Source organism: Lithobates pipiens, unplaced genomic scaffold (genome assembly GCF_037356315.1).
Source record: "Lithobates pipiens isolate NorthernLeopardFrog02 unplaced genomic scaffold, aLitPip1_a1.2 Scaffold_8, whole genome shotgun sequence".
Lineage (NCBI taxonomy): Eukaryota > Metazoa > Chordata > Amphibia > Anura > Ranidae > Lithobates > Lithobates pipiens.
This window is the reverse complement of record NW_027507903.1, coordinates 165,757,114-165,780,762: the sequence shown is the minus strand read 5'-3', so window position 1 is coordinate 165,780,762 and position 23,649 is coordinate 165,757,114. Positions and strand designations below refer to the sequence as shown.

Here is a 23,649-nt window from a genome sequence, read left to right as displayed (position 1 = left end):
TTTCTCTGTGAAAGTTAAGGTATACTGGGATTAATTCACTAAAGCATATTGCGTGCAGTATTTGGGTCACTTGACACATTTTTCCCAAATATCAAATGCAATACTGAAAATGTCAATTCACTATACGTTTATGCAGTATTTAGCAAAAACTTGGTAAATAGAGCATTTATTGCATATATATTAATATTAATTCACTAAAGGAAATTAATATATAAATGCATGCATTAAATAAGTAGTGGGCCAGGCACATATGAGTTTTCAGCTGGTTGTTAAGGTACCAGAATCCGCCAGTGTCCTTAAGAACTAGTAAATAGTTGGCTGTTAAGGAGCCAGCACCTGCCATGTCCTTAACAACCATGATTCTGGAATCCCATCTGCTGTCAGTGGGATTCCTCGCTGACAGAAAAATGTAAACAAAAGAAAAGCTGACATTAGAAAATTAAAGCGGAGTTCCACCCATATAAAAGTCAGCAGCTACAAAAAGTGTAGCTGCTGACTTTATATAAATCGGACACTCACATGTCCCACGGTCCAGCGATGCGGGACAAATGAAGCCCTGCTTCTCTCCTCCTCCTATCCTCGATGTCGGCATTGTGATTGTGGGTGCCCGGCATGCACGAGCCACGCTGTGCACTGCAATTGGCCTGGCAATCTTCTGGAACCTGTGTCATAGAAGATTGCGCGGAGGAAGGGGGGAGAGGTGAACTTCCTTCTGGCTCCGCAGAGCCCTGGGCTTAAGTGGAAGCTGGATGCCCTTAAAAAGAGGGTATCTGCTCCACCCCTCAAAAAAAATGACATGCCAAATTTGGCATGTCGTGGGTTAACCTTCACTTATAGTGGAAGTTCCATTTCTGGGTGGAACTCCACTTTAAGTAAATCCAGCGTCAAATGTTGCCTGTCGACACGCATGAAAAAGAAAAATTGTCCCACACTTGACATTTCGCTCCTTGTCAACTGACAGCTCCACTTCTTACCTGCCACAAAAATAAATAAAGGGTCACCTGGTTATGTCACTGGTTGACCCACCTCCCTTGTGATGTGATCGACACAGCATGTCCCACAGCTCAGTAGGTTTTTTTTTTGTGTGTGGGTCAGCAGGTGTTGGTCATCATGATTGACACTGGATTTACTTTAGAGAACATTTATTTTATTTTTAAAGGACTTGTCAGAAACTGGATACAGATATTTATTTACTTTGGCCATTTTTTTGGTGGATACCTTATCCCATACTTATTCCCATGGAGGGGGCAGGATCTGGGGACCACCTTGTTAAAGGGGACTTCCAGATTCTGATAATTCACACCCTGCCATCCCACAACTTTGTAGGGTTGTGGGGAAGAGGCCCTTGTCCTCATCAACATAGGGACAAGGTGCTTTGGGGGGGACACCCCCCTTGTGTTGAGGGCATGTGGCCTGGTATGGTTCAGAAGGGGGGCACATGCTCATTGCTCCTTTCCTGGACTGTATGCTAGTATAAGCGTCTGGTATAGATTATTTTTGTGGGGGGGCTCACATTTAATTGTTGGCATGAGGTTCCGGAAGGGCATGGTATGATTTGGGGGGACTCCACATTGCTTTTTTAAAAACTTTTTAATGGCATATTTTATTTTGTTTACATTCTGCTGCCAGCAGGGAATCCCATTGACAGCAGATGTTTCTTGGTTGTTAAGGATATGGTGGATGCTGCATACTTAACAATCAGCTATTCACTAGTTGTTAAGGATGCCAGCAGATGCCGGGATTGAAAAGTACATTTTTTATAACTAAAATACTGCATTATTTCAAGAAATAGCACAAGCAGTATTTTAGTAGCGTTTTGTGAATTACAACTTTTTAAAAAAAAAATACTATGAGATATTTTACTACTGATCATAAAGTGGTAACAATAATATTTCAAAAATTGGGCCCACTATGGTGTCCCTACCCCAGCCTGCTGACTGGACAATTAAAGAACAGAAGTAGTCTGAGGCAATCTCTGTGGACAGCCCCTGTGCAATCCATTGGAATCCAGAAATGAATAGAACATGACTGTTTTACAGTACTGTTCCTCCCTCTACTTTAAAGTGCTCATATGCAAAAGATTACAAAAGGCTGTTATATAGTAAAGTTTGGGTAGCAGTTGTATTTAAAAAAATCCTAATGTTTTCAATGTTCAATGAACACATTACCACTTTAACTTTTTCAATATCTACCTTGAGCTTAGCTTTCATTTAAGATGCAGGAGGTAAGAGGGGATTAAAAAATGGGTAACATAGAACATTTACTGAAAACAAACAGGACAGTAACATTATTTCCCAGCCAACCAAAGTATAAAATCTTAGATACAGTATGTACAACATTTATGCAAACCAAAACCAGCAAATTAGGATAAATTAGGATAAAAGATATTCAATTTGTCAGTATGTATTTTTTGGCTTACAGCAGAAAAGAGAAGCAGCTTTAATAAGCCCATACAAAGGCAAACAGTGGAAAAATATAAACTTACAGCAAGCAAATGAATCAAAATTTAAGTTTGGACACTGCTGGCTTATTTTTAAAGGTGCAACCTCTAAGACTGACATTTTCTTCTTCTCTTGATTACTTATGGAATAATTCACCTGAGTAAAGTATGCAGGACATAATTTCTACAATAAAGTCATCATGCGTGAAGTGAGTTTTCCTATTGTTTGTACCTATTTCATTAGCAGCTTACGCTATCCAATATTAAGGCTTGTTGGCCATAACATAGCATCTATGGCCAGCTCAAGTTGCCCACCAACAGCAAGAATATTTTCTAAATTACTAAATCACTGTCAATATACATGTGTTAGCCAGTTTCAGTTTGCAAGATTTTGTTGACTCACTTGCTTCATGTAAGTTATTTATTTAACCTAATGAATGTGAAAGCTAAAAAAATGTAGATACCTGGTAGATGGTCTGGAGACTTAAATTTATACGTAATATTTCTACACTGTAATATCTCCACTATCAGCTGCTCTCCATCTGTCTTCATTTCTTTTTTCAGGGCAATTTTAATTTCACCCATGACTTGGGTTTTACCTGAAATTGAATTAGGAAAAAGTAAGTTCATTGAACATTTATATAGATTTTTCTAGGCCTGTTTAATAAACATCAGTATGCAAACTAGCAACCAAACCAGTCAGGACTGAATTTTTTTAATCAAGCTGCGATAAAATAAAATATGATTGATTATGATGGGTTATAGCACTCTGCATTACCATCGTAAATGTGTAAGATAGTAGAATAATATGCATTTGTTTTTTGTTCACAAGGGTACCAGTAATCACTTTTCTACCACTGGGTATTCTAATCTATAATTTGTTCAAACTTAACTGTTGTCAAATACAAACAAGTTCTACTTAAAACCTTATAAGAAAATGCATTATTTGTTTCTGGCATATCTTTAAGAGAAGTAACACAATAACTATGGAACAATGGCTTTGTGTTACAGCATGGAAAACTAAATCAAGCACTTCAAGTCTTCAACAAGCTTGAATGAATTAATGTTTCCACTGTGAGCCATTTTCTATTTACTGCCACTATAAGCAATAAACTATACTAGTAATAATGGTCCCCTTGCTGTGATAAAAAGAAAAAAAACAGTCCCAAAACTGGAGTATATTGTTACATACAAAGAATAAAGGCGGGTGAATTTATGTGTAGCTACATCTAAGATATACAGCAAGGCATGATTGTAGCAATTTTTTGTTTCCATTAAGGAACATTTTAATAATATGTGGACATAGGGGAAACATCAGTTGTGCGGTTGGCCAGGACATTGCTTAGTGGTTACTAAGCTGACTGTAGAGATAGGAGAGTACCTGGGCATGTGAACATGATCTGGCCATAGTTGTGGCAGACTAGCTTTAGAGCATAGCAGTGTGTCCGATATACTTGTATATTCAACTCAGACCAGAAAGTTTATCTGAATGAGGTAGAGACTGCTGGTGCTGCCTATCTAAATGTATACTTACAATAAGCATGGGTTGCCTGATCAAAATTCCTCCAGAGAGCCCTTAGCTAGCAGGTTCCTGCCTGTCACTATAGACATGAGATCACTGCCCAGTCTAGATGACTGTCATATTATGTTTGCGGTTTTCCTACTTGCAATTAGATATCTATGGACATTTTCCTATATTGTATTCCCCAACTTATTGGGGTTGATTTACTAAAGGCAAACAGCAGCAACGGTCCGCCCATAAGGGGCGCAGGGGCGCCGCTCCTCTAATCTCTATGCATCCGGCGGGGCTTGCAGCACCAGCCGCCACTGACAAACAGGCTGTTTGCCTTACAGGGAACATTGCACTTTGCAAGGGAATTAGCCTAAGAACATAGTGAATGTGGTGAGGTTTCACTATGCATAGAATATCCTATAATGGGGAAGGAAATAAAAAAAAATATAGAAATTTGATTGCACATGATTGGGTGAGGGAAGTCAGTAGAGCTTCATCGTATTCGCTAAGCTCTGGGGCAAATTCCTTAGCAAAGCGAATAACCTTTTCCTTCAGTAAATCAACTCTTATATGTCTAACAAACTGTCTGCATTGTTTTGTTCAAACAATTCAATTGAAAGTAGAAATACACCCATTTCTAAGCATCTGCTCAAAGCAAACATGCAAGCGGCAGCGGGCCTGACAACAACAAATGTCTTCAAATATGCTTTGAGATCTATATTGCAAAGAACTTGTCTGCAGGAACAAGGTCCAATATGTAGAGTGATATACTCATTAGGGTGATGACTTACAGGTCTCATAAACCTGGCTTCACTTCAAATTTTACTGTATTATTATTATTATTATTATTCACGATTTATATAGCGCCAACAGTTTATGCAGCACTTTACAATGTATAGTGGGGACAACACAATTACAGTACAATACAAAAGGTACAGGAGGGCCCTGCTCGTAGAGCTTACATTCTAAAGGGAGGGGGTGGTGGTACAAAAGGTAATAGCTGCAGAGAATGATTTGATGGGGGTGGCTCGGGGACAGTTAGGTGTGTGTGGGATAGGCTTCCGTGAATAAATGAGTTTTCAGGGAACTCCTAAAGGTGGACAGGGTAGGGGCTGATTGGACAGACTGGGGCAGGGAGTTCCAGAGGATGACAGAGGCTCTGGAGAAGTCTTGAAGGCGAGCATGAGAGGAGGTAACAAGGGAGCTAGAAAGCAGGAGGTCCTCGGAGGAGCGGAGGGGACGATTTGGGCGATATCTGCAGATGAGGTTGGTGATGTAGATGGGGCGATGTTGTGGATGGCTTTGTATGTTATGGTTAGCATTTTAAATTTTACACGGTGGGGTAGGGGAAGCCAGTGAAGGGATTGGCAGAGAGGGGCAGCAGTCACGGAACGATTAATGAGGTGTATTAGTCTAGCAGCATCATTCATAATAGACTGAAAGGGGGATAGCCTGCTTAAGGGTAGGCCATTAAGGAGAGAGTTGCAGTAGTCAAGGCGGGAAATAATCAAGGAGTGAACAGGTTGCTTTGTGGTGTCAATAGTCAGGAAGGGTCTAATTCTGGAGATGTTGTGGAGGTGAAGGCGGCAGGATTTAGCCAGTGATTGGATATGGGGGCTGAAGGAGAGGTCAGAGTCAAGGATTACACCCAGGACGCTGGCATATGTGGAAGGACCAATGGTTGTGTTGTTGACATTAATGGTGAAGTCACGGGGGGGGGGGGGGTGTCGTGAAGGAGGAAATATAACAAGCTCAGTTTTAGAAAGATTGAGTTTGAGGAAGTGGTGTGACATCCATACTGATATGTCATTCAGTAAACTGGAGATCTGTGAGGAGATTGAGGGGGTGAGTTGAGGAGTGGAGAGATAGATCTGGGTGTCGTCGGCATAGAGGTGGTATTGGAAACCCTGGGAGTTTATCACCTGGCCCAGGGAAGAGGTATAGAGCGAGAATAGGAGGGGCCCAAGGACAGAACCTTGGGGTACCTCAACAGAAAGAGGAAGGGGAGCAGAGGAGATGGAGTTGTAAGTGACACTGAAAGTGCGCTGAGATAGGTAGGAGGAAAACCAGGATAAAGCAGAATCGCAGAGGCCAAGGATGCGTAATTTGCTAAGGAGGAGCAGGTGGTCAACTGTGTCAAAGGCAGCAGAGAGGTCTAAAAGTATGAGTATGGAGTAGTGGCCGTTGGTTTTAGCAGTTAGTAGGTCATTGGTGAATTTTAGTAGGGCAGTTTCAGTGGAATGTTGTGGGCGGAAGCCAGATTGTAGGGGGTCGAGAAGGTTGTTGTCCATGAGGTAGCGACTCATTTGGTCATGGACAAGGCGTTCGATGAGCTTGGAGGCAAGCGGGAGCAGGTATATTCGGTGTACTCTTTATTATTGAGAATATGTATCAGTCATCCTTTTAATAAGATGTGTCAAATAAGTTTTACAAATGCCAGATATTGGTCTGTTGTTGATCCATAAGGCAGGCTTTGCTAATGATTTATCGTCTATCTTTGAAAACTAGGGATATCTGAATTTGATGTTTGGCAATGTTTTTGCACATATTTTTTTTTTTTTAAGCATATACAATATAACTGTGCTTATCATATTTTTGGTAGTTTTCATTATTAGAGAAAATGACTGTCTTTGCAATTGTTAAGTTAGAGCTTCTAAATAACTTTACACACGTTGACAATGGTAACCAGCTATACACAAAGTATAAAAATTCCATTAGCACATTACTTAACAAATACAAGTAGTAAAAGCTGTTCACCTTACAAGGGAAACATTAATTTAGTTTACTAATCAGATTAAAGCTGTGTTCATGATGATTATCCAAACACAAGATTTTTTTATTTAAATTCTGTTGCACATAACTGGATAAATTAAGTGAACACAGAATCACCTACTTCACTAAGCTAACTGGAATTTTGTTTTGCAAAGTGAACATACAATTCACAAAGTGAACATTTTTACATACAATACATTGTTATTGAACTTTTGTCAGAAATATGTAACAGTGTTACAGAGGTTTATAAGTATGCATAGGTGACAAATGACCAGTATACAATGAGACAAATCATATAAAAACTCACACATATATGTATGTATATATATATCTATACATCTATCTATCTATATATATATATATATATATATATATATATATATATATATATATATATATATATATATATATATATATAAGCACTCAAAGCCGTATGATACTGTGTTAGCCTTGAATCAATGCTACAGCCAATGAAAAGCAAGCCAAGAAAAAGTTCACTTCAGGGACCTCTATAGGAGCTTGCCCATTTAGCTGATAGCAACTATGAAGCCTGCAGAACATCAAAGATGGAAAAATTGACAACTGGGGTTAGGAAGTATGGTCACATAAGGAACACTGCATATACAAATACCAAGATAGGAATGGAAAAGATGGAGCACAGGAGGGATGAGAGAAAGTACAAGGAAGGAAGGAATGGCAAAAATGTCCAAAGGGGTAGAGAGACGAGGAAGGTTATGCACTAGAAGTCTCCAAGTTGCTGAATCTTTAGAGACCAAACGGCAAAAAAAATTTTGTGGGACGCGCACCCGGGAATTTTGGGAGGACCCGGCGCATCACAGATCACGGTAAATGGCCACTGACAGCAGCCGTTTACCACGTGATCGCTCCGTCATATGACAGAGTGATCACTTCTAAACAAACCAGCATCACATCCGGTTCCTCTCTCCCCTCCCTGTAACTATTGGTACAGTGCGAGAGGAGAGGGGAGAGATTAAGTGCTGCAGCGCTGTGGGCTGGATGTGTAGTGTCCACAGCGCTGCTCTGTGCTCAATCCAGCCATCCATTCATCTCATCCATGCTCACAGAAGTACTCATCCATCCCATCCATGCTCACAGGAGTACTCATCCATCCATCCCATCCATGCTCACAGAAATACTCATCCATCCATCCCATCCATGCTCACAGAAGTACTCATCCATCCATCTCATCCACGCTCACAGAAGAACTCATCCATCCATCCCATCCATACTCATCCATGCTCAGAAGTACTCATCCATCCATCCCATCCATACTTATCCATGCTCAGATGTACTCATCCATCCATACTCATCCATGCTCAGAAGTACTCATCCATCCATACTCATCCATGCTCAGAAGTACTCATCCATCCATCTCATCCATACTCATTCATGCTCAGAAGTACTCATCCATCCCATCCATACACATCCATGCTCAGAAATACTCATCCATTTATCCCATCCATACTCACCCATGCTCAGAAATACTCATCCATCCATCCCATCCATACTCAAAAGTACTCATCCATCTATACTCATCCATGCTCAGAAGTACTCATCCATCCACCCCATCGATAATCATCCGTGCTCAGAAAAACTCATCCATCCATCCCATCCATACTCCTTCATGCTCCGAAGTACTCATCCATCCATCCCATCCATACTCCTCCATGCTCAGAAGTACTCATCCATCCCATCCATATTCATCCATGCTCAGACGTACTCATCCATCTATCCCATCCATACTCAATTATGCTCAGAAGTACTCATCCATCCATGCTCATTCATACTCATCCGTGCTCAGAAGTACTCATCCATCCATCCCATCCATACTCCTCCATGCTCAGAAGTGCTCATCCATCTATCCCATCCATATTCATCCTTGCTCAGATGTACTCATCCCTCTATCCCATCCATACTCATCCATGCTCATTCATACTCATCCATCCATGCTCATCCATACTCAGAAGTACTCATCCATCCACCCCATCGATATTCATCCATGCTCAGAAGTACTCATCCATCCATCCCGTCCATACTCATTCATGCTCCGAAGTACTCATCCATCCATCCCATTCATACTCCTCCATGTTCAGAAGTACTCATCCATCCATCCCATCCATATTCATCCATGCTCAGACATACTCATCCATCTATCCCATCCATACTCATCCATGCTCAGAAGTACTCATCCATTCATGCTCATCCATGCTCAGAAGTACTCATCCATCCATCCCATCCATATTCATCCTTGCTCAGATGTACTCATCCATCTATCCCATCCATACTCATCCATGCTCATCCATACTCATCCATCCATGCTCATCCATACTCACCCATGCTCAGAAGTTCTCATCCATCCATCCCATCCATACTCATCCATGCTCAGAAGTACTCATTCATCCATCCCATCCATGCTCAAAAATACTCATCCATCCATACCATCCATACTCACCCATGCTCAGAAATACTCATGCATCTATCCCATCTATGCTCAGCAATACTCTTCCATCCATACTCAGAAATACTCATCCATACTCAGCAATACTCATCTATCCATCCATACTCAGCAATACTCATCCATCCATCCATCCATCCATACTCGGCAATACTCATTCATCCTCAGCAATACTCATCCATCAATCCATGCTCAGCCACCTATACTCAGCCATACTCAGCAATACTCATCCATCCATGCATACTCAGCCATACCCAGCCATCCCATCCATACTCAGCCATACCCAGCCATTCACAGTCATGGCTCAACCATGCTTAGTCATCCCCATCCACAGCTTATCCATGGCACATAAGTTCACATCCATGCCACTACAGTGCCTCAAAGTGTAATAGGTAGTCAAATTAGATTTGACATTGATGCCTGATGGCGTTCCCTGCATGTTGGGCCTCTGTATGTGGTCAAGCTGTGTAAAAGTCTCACATATGTGGTATTGTCATACTCAGGAGGAGTAGTAGAATGTATTTTGGGGTGCAACTTGTGGTATGCAAATGCTGCGTGTGAGAAATAACCTGATAATATGACACTTTTGTGAAAAAAAATCTTGATTTTGCAAAGAATTGTGGGAAAAATTACAAATTCAAAAAACTCAACATGCCTCTCTCTAAATACCTTGGAATGTCTACTTTCCAAAAAGGGAAAGTAGGGGGGTATTTGTACTGTGCTGGCTTGTTAGGGTCTCAAGAATTGAGATAGGCCATCAGTACTTCAGGTGTGATCAATTTTCAGTGATTGGCACCATAGTTTGTAACTCTATAACTTTCACAAAGACCAAATAATATCCACTGATTTGGATTATTTTTACCAAAATTATGTAGCAGTATAAAATTTGGCCAAAATTTATGAAGAAAAATTCTTAACTTGCTAAATTTTATAACAGAAACAAAGAAAATGTATTTTTTACAGAATTTTTGGTCTTTTTTAATTTATAGCGCAAAAAATAAAAAACCCAGCAGTGATTAAATGCCATTAAAAGAAAGCTCTATTTGTGTGAAAAAAATTAAAAACATTTCATATGGGTACAGTGTTGCATGACTGAGTAATTGTCATTCAAAGTGTGAGAGCGCTGAAAGCTGAAAATTGGTCTGGTTAGGAAGGGGGTTTATGTGCCCAGTTGTCAAGTGGTTAATAATAATAAAAAAAGGTAAACAGAGTAAATGTAGTCAAAACATAGCCAGAATTAAGGCACCAGAACGGATAGTCAAACAAGCCAAAACGTCAGGGAGCCAGAGATGAGCGTAGTAGAATAGCAAGCAGGATCTAGAGACAGAAGGAATGTCAGCCAAGCAAGTCTTTAACAGGAACACAGGAGAGCATCTCTAGAAATGTGACCAAGGCAAAGGCAGAGATCATCTGGGCTGGATGGCTTAAGTAAGCAGGACTTACAAGCAGGATATCATCAACAGGTGAGTCACTGTGGAGAGATAAGAGCTGGCAATTAGCTGACAGCTGAGCGGCCAGTTCAGAGAAGGAAGGGCTGAGCTCAGTTCTGACATCTGTCAAACATGGGGCAGGTCAATTAGATGTACATCAGGTCCTCTGTAGCCCTGCTGCCTCAGAAACACATACCAGAATGTGATGAATGGAGATATGCCAATAAAGCTGGGATCATATACCATCTGGTCAGAATTTTGAATGTTGATTCAGTGGGGATCATATTGGAGATCATATTGATAGAGCAAGAAGCTGCTGTGGATCACATTTGTTGCCAATGCACGAATGGCAGTTCACAAATGTTAACAGCCTGTTAGGGCTACTGTGGCATGGGTGAACCTCATCTGAATATAGTTTATAATGGTTTATAATGAAATCCCCATAAACATGACAAATTAGTAGCCTTTGAATATTAGTAACTATTAGTGACTACTGTATAGTGACTTGATTATAGTAAAATATTAGATTTCATTTATCAAAGATTAATTGATAAAGTGGTTCTTTGTGAGGGTAATCTCTGAATATTTATGTGATTCATCAGATTCAGCAATATTTTGCAATAATGCTCGTAAAAATAAGACAAACTGCATACAAATGTACAATGTACCATTTATTTTCAGCAATGAGCAAATCTGCCTGGGTACAATACTCCAAAGGTTCGGCAACTCCTGTTTGAAATTCAGCAATCCCAAACTTAGAAAAAAATCCTATTTTTTGCTAAGTTTGTAGGACATATCCTATTAATACATTCTGCCCATTTTTAGGGTTGACAGGCAAACTACTTTAAGAGATGATATGGGAAACTGGGAAACATAAATGAATGGGGAACATATACTAATATCAAATAGATAAATAAAAAATACAATACAGCTGGGATAGGGTCTTTTTAATCAGCTTCAAGTGCAACATTGAAAAAACAAAAATCCAGGGGAGCATGGATGGCCGCTTAGGCTGTTTAGGACCACTTAACACCACTGGGTTATTAGTGCTGCCAGCCGAGCACAAAGCACTAAGGGCTACATACACATTACATGGTATCATCTGACCATTTGGGGACCAGCAAAATGCTTGTAGGAATTGCTAAAAGGTCACAATTACAGCTGTCAACAACACATATGCTGCATGCAGAAGAGGGCAAGATGGCAGCAACAGGACAAACACAGGAACAAGGTAAACGAGCAAACAATCAGTCCCATATGGCATTCTCCAGGTTTTAGTCATAATGAACTAGTATGCAGTGCATACTAGTACATTATGACAGACTTATCGACAAATGAAACCCTCCAGTGCTGTGCTGTCACGGCTCCCAAGTGCTTCCATGTTCCCCTGGTCCTCCATCCAACTCTTGTATCTTTGGTCACTTGAATGGCCGGGCCAGAGTGACATCACTCCCGTGTATGTGCATGGGAGTCACATCACTATGGCACAGAGAGCGGACCATAAATGTGGTCTGAGCTGTGCATGCATGGTTCAGGTTACATTACTTGCTGTCAGGCAGGGGGTACATTTATGACAGAAGAGACCTCCAGAATCTATTATGTTTTAAAAGCCCTGCCTGTCAATGGATTTCCTAATTCATGACTTTACTATCACTTTAAACTCCTCATTTGGTATAATAAGGCAGTTGTTAAAATATAAGTTTCTGTTTTGGCCTTGGACTCCTTTCCGGTTTTATATTGCTATATGACCCCACCTGTGATCTTGCCCTGGCAGGGCTATAGATAATAGAGTGATAGTAGGGGCACTGAAAAAATTGTAAATATAAACTACAATTACAAATGTGAAAATTAATAACCATAAAACACCTCAAGTAATAGTCAACCTATCACCATGAATTGAAAAAACAAATATTTGCAATGAAATGAATAATAATAAAAAATAAAGTCCCACTTAGATACTAGAAAAACAAAAATATCCACAGTCCAAGACAGTGATTCATTCAGTGAAAAACTCAGTCTATATCCATATGCCAGAAGGCGGCTGAAATCTTCTACAAAGTTGTGACACGTCCCTTCACCAAACTTTTTTTGGACACAGAAAAACACCCCAACTGTGAAGATAAAGTTGTCTTCTTAAATATATATAGGTGCATACAAACTAATTCTGAAACTTCAATCAACTAATTGGTTGCACGTAGCGCTATTACCAGTGTTGCCTTTCAGTAAACACTACCTCACCTCCTAAGTGATCCTATCTGGATCAAAATGTGCTATAGATTACAAACAAAAAACACATAAATTACACAGATCACTATCACTAAGTGAATACTTAAATTTGCATCTAAATTATACACACAGTAACTGATATAAATAAAAAATGTGAATATAGTCCATCCACCAAAAAATATTAATAATAGTAATAGTAGATTTCCAGATTACAAAAGTCCTTCTATAAGTGCGTGAACAAATCTCCAGTGTCCAAATCACTTTTTACAAGTAACTCCTTCACCACACCATCCGTGCTTGTGATCCCCCCTTCGTGAAAACACTCACCGACTGATAAGCCTTACACTCTCGTGTCAGGCCAAAAGAGCTTTCAAAGACCTCCCAAGAGGTGGTTCAGACACCAGCACATCCGATTGGATATTCTCCACTTGAGCACTTCAATGCATATATATATACCTCAAAGAGAAATCAAAGAGGGAGCCCCCAATAGTGTAATACTGCAATCACTTTTTAATCTTAAAAATCTCACTCTTTATGCACTCACATGAACACAAAACGGTTAAATCACTTCAAAAGGGTAAAAAGACTCGCTTCACATTTCCACTTCACAACGCTACTCTGAATACGTTGGGGCATTGGTGGTCACAGCGGACTTATTAAGTAAGGTGCTGGATCGCTTTCTCTCACCCCTCCTCGTGCGTCCCGCCTGGTCCCACACAGCAGGTCCGTTCGAAAAGGGCGCCTTTAAGCTTAATGATCCAGTCCTCTCAGTCCAAGACCTCCTTCCCAGCTCCGTGTATGTCAGCTCAATATTCACCAGATAGCCACGCCCCGACATGTTTCGTCATATCAGACTTAATCCCATGATTAAGTCTGATATGACGAAACATGTCGGGGGCGTGGCTATCTGGTGAATATTGAGCTGACATACACGGAGCTGGGAAGGAGGTCTTGGACTGAGAGGACTGAATCATTAAGCTTAAAGGCGCCCTTTTCGAACGGACCTGCTGTGTGGGACCAGGCGGGACGCACGAGGAGGGGTGAGAGAAAGCGATCCAGCACCTTACTTAATAAGTCCGCTGTGACCACCAATGCCCCGACGTATTCAGAGTAGCGTTGTGAAGTGGAAATGTGAAGCGAGTCTTTTTATCCTTTTGAAGTGATTTAACCGTTTTGTGTTCATGTGAGTGCATAAAGAGTGAGATTTTTAAGATTAAAAAGTGATTGCAGTATTACACTATTGGGGGCTCCCTCTTTGATTTCTCTTTGAGGTATATATATATGCATTGAAGTGCTCAAGTGGAGAATATCCAATCGGATGTGCTGGTGTCTGAACCACCTCTTGGGAGGTCTTTGAAAGCTCTTTTGGCCTGACACAAGAGTGTAAGGCTTATCAGTCGGTGAGTGTTTTCACGAAGGGGGGATCACAAGCACGGATGGTGTGGTGAAGGAGTTACTTGTAAAAAGTGATTTGGACACTGGAGATTTGTTCACGCACTTATAGAAGGACTTTTGTAATCTGGAAATCTACTATTACTATTATTAATATTTTTTGGTGGATGGACTATATTCACATTTTTTATTTATATCAGTCACTGTGTGTATAATTTAGATGCAAATTTAAGTATTCACTTAGTGATAGTGATCTGTGTAATTTATGTGTTTTTTGTTTGTAATCTATAGCACATTTTGATCCAGATAGGATCACTTAGGAGGTGAGGTAGTGTTTACTGAAAGGCAACACTGGTAATAGCGCTACGTGCAACCAATTAGTTGATTGAAGTTTCAGAATTAGTTTGTATGCACCTATATATATTTGATATTCTCTTGGTAAGTGGCAGCTAAGGTGTAGAATTTAGGTAATTTGAGCGCTGTGATGATACACTAGGTAAAGGGATTGTGATTTGTGTATCTTTAGAAATATAAAGTTGTCTTCTTACCAGATGCTGTTGACTACTTTACTTAAAAAGATAGTCAAATAGGCTTATGCAGGTGAATTCCCTGCTCACATGGAATAAGGTGGACCTCTTATGGAAAAAGCCTTCTCCTCATAGATTCAGACAGGTCATAAAAAAAGGAGAGCAAACAAAATCCATAGTGTACGCTTCCTGATGACGTGTCAAACGAAACGTACGTCGAGGCGGTACCTAGTCACGTTCGTACACGTACAGTTCCGGACGCTTTTGGTTGTCGGCTGTTTCTTGGTGAAACGCACGCCCTACACAACGAGGAACTACGCATCCATTACGAAACGATTGTTTTAAGCGAGCAGCCCCAGTGCCAGGTCGGGCACCGGCATATGTAAGCAGCCATTTGGCCTTATGTTTTTTAATTTATTTTTATTATTAAACGGTGTCACACTATGGATTTTGTTTGCTCTCCTTTTTTTATGACCTGTCTGAATCTATGAGGAGAAGGCTTTTTCCATAAGAGGTCCAGCATATTCCATGTGAGCAGGGAATTCACCTGCATAAGCCTATTTGACTATCTTTTTAAGTAAAGTAGTCAACAGCATCTGGTAAGAAGACAACTTTATCTTCACAGTTGGGGTGTTTTTCTGTGTCCAAAAAAAGTTTGGTGAAGGGACGTGTCACAACTTTGTAGAAGATTTCAGCCGCCTTCTGGCATATGGATATAGACAGAGTTTTTCACTGAATGAATCACTGTCTTGGACTGTGGATATTTTTGTTTTTCTAGTATCTAAGTGGGACTTTATTTTTTTATTATTATTCATTTTGTTGCAAATATTTGTTTTTCAATTCATGGTGATAGGTTGACTATTACTTGAGGTGTTTTATGATTATTAATTTTCACATTTGTAATTGTAGTTTATATTTACAATTTTTTCAGCGCCCCTACTATCACTCTATTTTCAGCACTACAAGTTTTTTTTCTCTTGTTTCTAGGGAGCAGCTATTAGTGTTTTCACTTGGTTTATTTGATTCACTGATTATTAGTTTATTCCTTTTTTTCACATTTTTATAAGTGGCGTGGAGTTTACTAGCTGTTGTTTTTCAGCTATTTTTTCACACAGGGCTATAGATAAACTGGATTTCTTGTTTTATGTCTACCATGATAAAGAAGCTGATAGTTGTTAGTCTAATATCAGGCAGAAGTGTTACAAGTATTATAAGTTATCAGTAGTTTGTATTAATTTTTCTCATTATGTTCTGAACTGGGGACTGGTCAGCCACCTTATATCAAAGGTCGCTGAACAGCCCTCAATAAAAGATAAGTTCAACTATTTAGCTAACTGTTTTTAATTGACCATATTGCCCAATGAAATTGCAAGATTCCCACAAGTTCTTATGCCAGCACAGACCAGAAATGGCTGACATACACCCTCACTTGAACCAGCCACCAGAAATAGTTCCTGATGTCTAATTTAAAAAAAACAAAAAAACTTAGAACCTATTGTTTACATGTGTTTGATTACTGAAGGGAGGAAAAGGTATCCCCTCTTCCTAGAGTTATATTAGTATGTTGTTTAATACTGGTCAACCTTCTTTCCTTCCTTTCTTTCTTTCTTTCTTTCTTTCTTTCTTTCTTTCTTTCTTTCTTTCATTCTTTCTTTCTTATTTCTCTCTGTCTTGTTCCGAGAGTGTTCAGAGAGTGATTTCTTACATTAATTGGATGGCAAATGAAAGAAACCTCTGTCCAAGGATCGTTTACTCATCTCCCCTACTTTACCCAGGGAAGGTATGATTAATTCTTTTTTTGATATCTACCTGCTCTAAGATGACTAAATCCACCTCACATACTCCCATTAAGGATTAATTCCCATAGGGATCCCATAGGGATTAGATCCCCCAATTAAGAGACACAATGCATTTCAACAATCCTATGCAGCTAACATACTTCCTTTACAAGAAACCCATTTTCCTGCATCACATCAGCCTTTGTGCTTACATAGAATTTATGATACTTTTTTTTCATGTACATTTTTTTTGAGTTTAGAAAAATAAAGAAATGTCCTTCTTCCAACAGGGCTCATTAAAGTCTTTTTCTCAGTTAAGTAATGAATTACAGCTTCCGAATTCTGAGCGATCTACATATATTCAAATAGAAAAGTGTCTGCTACACAATCCACAACTCAGAGCTTCAATCCCGGTTAAAATATGGTCTTTCCTCAATAACCATGCCACCTCACAGAAAGGAGTAGCTACAATATACCCAATTCTAGGGGAAAAAAACATACCCAGCAAACTACCTTCCTTCCTTAAATGGGAACAAGATTTGGGGCAAGACTTTTCAATTAAACAATGGATGGCTTCCCTACGAAGCATATATAGGGCCACTGCATGTGTTACACTATGGGAATTGGCACAAAAAATTGTTCAAAGACAATACCTGACTCCACATATCCTAGCAAAATTCAAGGGGAACTCGTCACCTAATTGCTGTAGAAATTGTACCCAATTGGGGACCCTATTTCATATTATGTGGGACTGCCCAAGCTTACATAACTACTGGCAGGCAATCTCCCATTTACTCACTTCCGTAACAGGTATTGTCCTTCAACTTTCACCAGAACTAGCCATTCTGAATATAAATTTACATACGATTCCCAAACAATATCATAAAGTAGTAACACATATACTTTTAGCTGCGAGACTATCCATAACTAGAAAATGGAAAACTGACTCTCTTCCTACTATGACAGAAGTTATAGAATTAACCCAACTCCACCACTCCTACGAATTGTTATTTCCTAATGACAAATCCCTATATATTAAGGAACAACAACTATGGGAACCTTGGAGTACATGGTACAAAAATTATACTTCCACAATTTAGATAATGCTGATTCTTTAACCATATAGAACAAAGAACTCCTGTGCGTTTTAATATTTTTTGGATGGCTTTAAATAATTTCATAACAAAGTGACAAATATATCACATGTCTGTTTATCTGAATTGAGCTGCGGAGTAAGAATAGATCTTTATTTTCCTTCATAAAAGATAACTACTGTGTTTGAATTTCCTTTAGGATGTTGGCCTAGGTACTCCAAGACACAGATAGATCCCTGTGAGGGGTGTCTTGGGGTCCAGAAGTGGCCATTATCCATATCGCTATTTATAAATCTTACAATAATTATATTATAGACTTTATTATACAAGTTCTAAGAGACTTACTCTTGTTCGAGTCCCTTTATGACTATGAATATTAGATACTTGGGAATACTACTTTATTCTTTATTGTGGACTATTTGTTTCTATGCTATATTGTGCTGAGAAAACCCTGTCACTACATTATACTGTGTTATGTTACTTTTATTACTATATATAATTTTTTTTTTGTTTTGTAACCCTTGTTGTAACTAACTCTACTAAAAATCTCAATAAAAACATTTGAAAAGAAAAATAAAGAAATGCTATCCAGAGATACATAATAACAAGGGTTTTGTGTTACACACTTTACAGTCAAAAGTAGTCAAGCAAAATGTCAAATATTCAACAATTCCAGCCAAAAAGAATAAAAAAAGCAGTTACCTTTGGTAAAGGTGACGCAGGGGAACACAGTTCCGGCACCTTCAGCACTGAATGTATGTAATGGCAAATGGTGCTGGATTGTGTTACAGTGTCTATTGATGCTGGCTGCTAGGGGATCTATTGTTACTGGAGGTGCTATGTTTTGCAGGGGGTTATTGTTGCTGTAGAGGTCTATTGTTGCTGCTGGGGGACCTATTGTGTCTGGAAGCAATCTATTTTTGCAGGGGGAGGTCCGTTGTTGCTGGTGGGGGATCTATTATTGCTTGGGGGGACAGTTGTTGTTGGGGGGGATTTCCTGTTAAGGGAGCAGTCTATTGTAGCTGGCTGCTGGAGGGTCTATTGATGCTGCCTGTGGGGGGGGGGGATCTGTTGTTGCTGCCGGGGGGGGGCTAATTTTTGCAGATGCTCCATTGTTGCTAGGGGTGGTGGGAGAAGGTGTCTGTTGGTGGCTGCAGGGGATCTTTTTTACTTCTTTTCTTGTTATCGTTAACAAATTCCATACAAGTTACTTACCACAAATGATACTTAGTTCTGTATTTTCTAAGAGGGGCAGTATTGGGAGGTGGACAGGGGGTGGAACAAAGTAATGGTGCTTGGAGGTGGGTAGGAGCAGAGACAAGGGCTAACTCCGAAAGGTGGAGTTCCTGCACCTATTCTCTGAGAAAAAAAGCCCTGGTGGTAAGAACTCCATCAGTAAAAGAACACAATGAAAAAACCTGGTAACTATGAATGCAGTAGTCATTTTGAGAGTTAGATCTTCTAAATTACCAGACAGCATGTTAGACAGAAGATTTTTATACTATTGTTATAACATATCCAAAAAAATACATATTTTGCAAAAGCAATAGAAAAATATGTTTAGGAAAAAGAGAATCTGAAGAAAGATAGGAAAGTAAACAAGGAAAACGTAAGTGAAGGAAAGAGGGAAAAGCAGAAAGCAATAGGGCGAGAGGAAGGGCGACGACTGCAAGGTAACTTAAGTGGAGTCCTCAAAATGGGATCCCAAACTTAATAAAAACAAGAAGGCATATTGTTTAGACAACCCATAAGAGCTTCCATAGGCTTAATCTCTTGTATAAATGTGTGGAGTTCGAGTGTAGATGGTCCTTGCACTTGTCACCAATGAAAGGCTATCAAGCATCTCATGGCTGTTAACATATGTGTGGTCAAACATTGAAAAAAACAAGCAGGAATATGACTAAAGCTCAATGGGGTTGATTTACTAAAACTGGAGAGTGCAAAATCTGGTACAACTGTGCATATGAACCAATCAGCTTCCAGACTTTTTTGTTAAAGCTTAATTGAACAAGCTGAAATTAGAAGCTGGCTATCATGCACAGCTGCACCACATTTTGCCACAGTGGTTTCAGGAAGAGCAGCAGCCATCTTGCTCCTCCAGACTCTTGGTTCCTGCCGCTACTGGTTGTTTTTTTTGGAGGGATCTGAGGCCTATAAGACCCCAAATTCCTCCTTTGCACTTAAAAGCATTCAAAACATAAAATGCTTTATTTTAAAATCTGGCGTCTTTAAGGCACCAGTAAACTGGAAGCGATGTCATGACATCGCTTCCAGGTTACTACATCTGAGACCTGAACAAAGCCAATTTTGGCTTTGGGTCTCCGGCCAGCCAGCAGACTCTCGGGCCTCCTGATGGGACAGGAAAGCCTGTTGTAATAACAACTTTAAAAAATGGTACCCGGTACAACCACTTGAAGCAGAAGGTTGCACATATGCGATATGTCAGCATGAAGAGGTTAAAGACCATCTTTTCACTTTGATCTCCTACTAAGCACCTAATTCCGCTCAATTCACATTCTTTTCAAACATGTTCAGTATCCTTAGACACCATATAGATGGCACCATTATCTGTGAAGGGGTTCCTAACATCACCTTAGATATGAACTTAAAACAATCAATCCTGAATAAAACTTTACTTAACCACTTGCAGACCTGACCATTTTGCTGGTCAAAGACCAGACCACTTTTTGCGATTCGGCACTGCGTCGTTTTAACTGACAATTGCGCGGTCGTGCGACGTGGCTCCCAAACAAAATTGACGTCCTTTTTTTCCCACAAATAGAGCTTTCTTTTGGTGGTATTTGATCACCTCTGCGGTTTTTATTTTTTGCGCTATAAACAAAAATAGAGCGACAATTTTGAAAAAAACGCATTATTTTTTACTTTTTGTTATAATAAATATCCCCCAAAAATATATAAAAAAACATTTTTTCCCTCAGTTTAGGCCGATACGTATTCTTCTACATATTTTTGGTAAAAAAAAAAAAATCGCAATAAGTGATTATTGATTGGTTTGCGCAAAAGTTATGGCGTTTACAAAATAGGGATAGTTTTATAGCATTTTTATTAATAATTTTTTATTATTATTTTTTTACTAGTAATGGCGGCGATCAGCGATTTTTATTGTGACTGCGACATTGTGGGGGACCCATCGGACATTTCTGACACATTTTTGGGACCATTGTCATTTATACATTAATCACTGCTATATAAATGCAGTGATTCCTGTGTAAATGACACTGGCAGTGAAAGGGTTAACCAGTGGGTGGCAGTGTAGGGGTTAAGTGTTCCTAGGGGTGTGTTACTAACTGTGGGGGGGTTGGGCTTTCATTTAGTGAACACTGATCTCTGCTCCAATCACATGGAGCAGAGATCAGCGTCACTAGTTGCTAGGCAGAATGGAGAAATGTTGTTTACACAGCATTTCCTCCATTCGACCGCCCGCGGCGATCGAGTCCACGGGTCCCACGACTGGACTCACGGGGGTCCCGACCAGTGCGGGAGCGCGCCGGTGACGGCACGCTCCCGATGGCAGGGCGGCATTGAATATTGGACGTACCTGTACGCCAATATGCCTGCCCGTGCCATTCTGTCGACGTACATCGTCGTCCGCTGGTCGGGAAATGGTTAAACAACCAACCAAAACAGGCATTAAATTAGCTAAACTACTTAACTCCATGACATCGGTGGTTGCATAATTATTACTCCTGTCCTTACTCTACATATTCTAGTATTGACTATATACTGTATTTATCTCACCAATCTTGATCCCTTCAGTATCCATGGCTATAATTTGTGAATTGCCATGGTTAGATACTTATTTGGTGACCTTGACCCTGTACTTTCCTGAGAAATTCAAACACATCAAAGACATATTTTTAACTTAATGCCCCTACATATACATATCTAATTAAAATTTGACCTGCACACAAAGCCACTATAAATGAATAAATAAGCCAAACTGCATCGGAGGTCAAGTGTCAACATTGCTCACATATCAAACAGTTAGATTGTAAACTACAATCCTTACTAAAAGGTCAGAAAAAATTGCAGAGTCTTGCATAAAAAATAAAATATAAAATTGAGGGCAAAAGAATGGCCCTTAATCTAGCATTAAAAACTAAAGCTGAGAAAGGCATTGGGTGGAATGACCACAATTTTTACTACCATAAAGACATGATAGAGACATTGCAGTACCAAAACCTACACCCAAAACCCCAAAGTAATCTTAAAAGACTTTAATATTTTTTTCTCATTCTTACACAGTAATCCATAACAACCTCCTATAGCTGAAATCCAGACATTTCTTTAACCGCTTCCCGCCCGCCCTATAGCCGAATGACGGCCTTAGAGCGGGCGGCTTCCTTCGCCTGGCCATCCCTGGATGGCCTGGTGTTTACTTCCGCAATGTGCGCCGCCGCGGGCGCGCATCGCGGAAGTTCTGTGTTTGCCGTGTCCCCCGGGGACAGGCAAACACAGATCGCTGTAAACGGCCAATCACAGCGGCCGTTTACAGCGTGATCAGCGTGTCCAATGGGAGATGATCTCATATGTAAACATATGAGATCATCTCTCATCGCCGCTCTCCCTCCTCACACAGACAGCGTGTGAGAGGGGAGAGAAGAACGGCTGCAGCAGCCGTCAGTGTACAGAAGAAAAAAAAAAGTGTAAAAAAAAAAGTTTAAAAAAAGTGCCATCCTCCCCCAGAGCCATCCTCCCCCAGTGCCATCCCCCCCAGTGCCATGCCCCCCCCCCCAGTGCCATCCTGCCCCAGTGCCATGCCCCCCCCCCAGTGCCACCCTGCCCCAGTGCCATCCTGCCCCAGTGCCATCCACCCCAGTGCCATCCTGCCCCAGTGCCATCCGCCCCAGTGCCATCCGCCCCAGTGTAATCCACCCCACCCCAGTGCCACCTGCCCGCAGTGCTATCTGTCCCCAGTGCCACCTGTTGTCAGTGCCATTTGTCCCCAGTGCCATCTGTCATCAGTGCCACGTATAAGTGGCATCTGTCATCAGTGCCACGTGTTATTAGTGCCACATAGTGCCATCTGTCATCAGTGCCATGTATTAGTGCCATCTGTCATCAGTGCCACGTATCAGTGCCATTTGTCATCAGTGCCACCTGTCAGTGTCACGTGCCATCTGTTGTCAGTGTCACGTGTCATCAATGCCACTTATCAGTGCCATCTGTCATCAGTGGCACGCGCCATTGGTGCCACGTATTAGTGCCATCTGTCACCGGTGGCACGTATTAGTGCCACGTGTCATCAGTACCACGTATTAGTGCAACGTGTCATCAGTGCCACGTATTAGTGCCACGTGTCATCAGTGCCACGTATTAGTGCCACGTGTCATCAGTGCCACATATTAGTGCCACGTGTCATCAGTGCCACATATTAGTGTCATCTGTCATCAGTGCCACATATTAGTGCCATCTGTCATCAGTGCCACGTATAAGTGTCATCATTGCCACGTATCAGTGCCATCTGTCATCAGTGTCAGGTGTCATTGTCCTGGTATTTCAAAAGTGTAATAAGTAGTCAACAAGTTAGATGTGTAATTTATGCTTCTAGAACACGTGATGGCGCTCCCTGCATGTTGGGCCTCTCTATGTGGCCAGGCTGTGAAAAAGTCCCACACATGTGGTATTGTAATACTCAGGAGGAGTAGCAGAATTTATTTTGGGGTGTCATTTGTGGTATACACATGCCACGTGAGAGAAATAACCTATTACAATGACAATTTTGTGGAGAAAAATAAAAAAAATGAAAAATCTTCATTTTGCAAAGAATTGTGAGAAAAAAATGACAACATCAAAAAGCTCACCATGCCTCTTACTAAATACCTTTGAATGTCTACTTTCCAAAAAGGGGTCATTTGGGGGGTATTTGTACTTTCCTGACTTGTTCGGGTCACAAGAAGCGAGATAGGCCACCAGTACATCAGGTGTGATCAATTTTGTGCGATTCGCACCACAGCTTGTAGACTCTATAACTTTCACA

General features: G+C 40.5%; 1 protein-coding gene across 6 annotated transcripts in view; it reads right to left on the bottom strand.

Moving 5' to 3' along the window:
- Positions 1-23,649, bottom strand: part of PCLO (piccolo presynaptic cytomatrix protein) — a 490,197-nt gene that overhangs the window by 12,405 nt on the left and 454,143 nt on the right. For all 6 annotated transcript variants that reach the window (XM_077473379.1, XM_077473380.1, XM_077473384.1 and 3 more), the window contains one exon: positions 2,905-3,039. In XM_077473379.1, the coding sequence (XP_077329505.1) occupies positions 2,905-3,039 (135 nt within the window). The remainder of the gene's footprint in view (positions 1-2,904; positions 3,040-23,649) is intronic.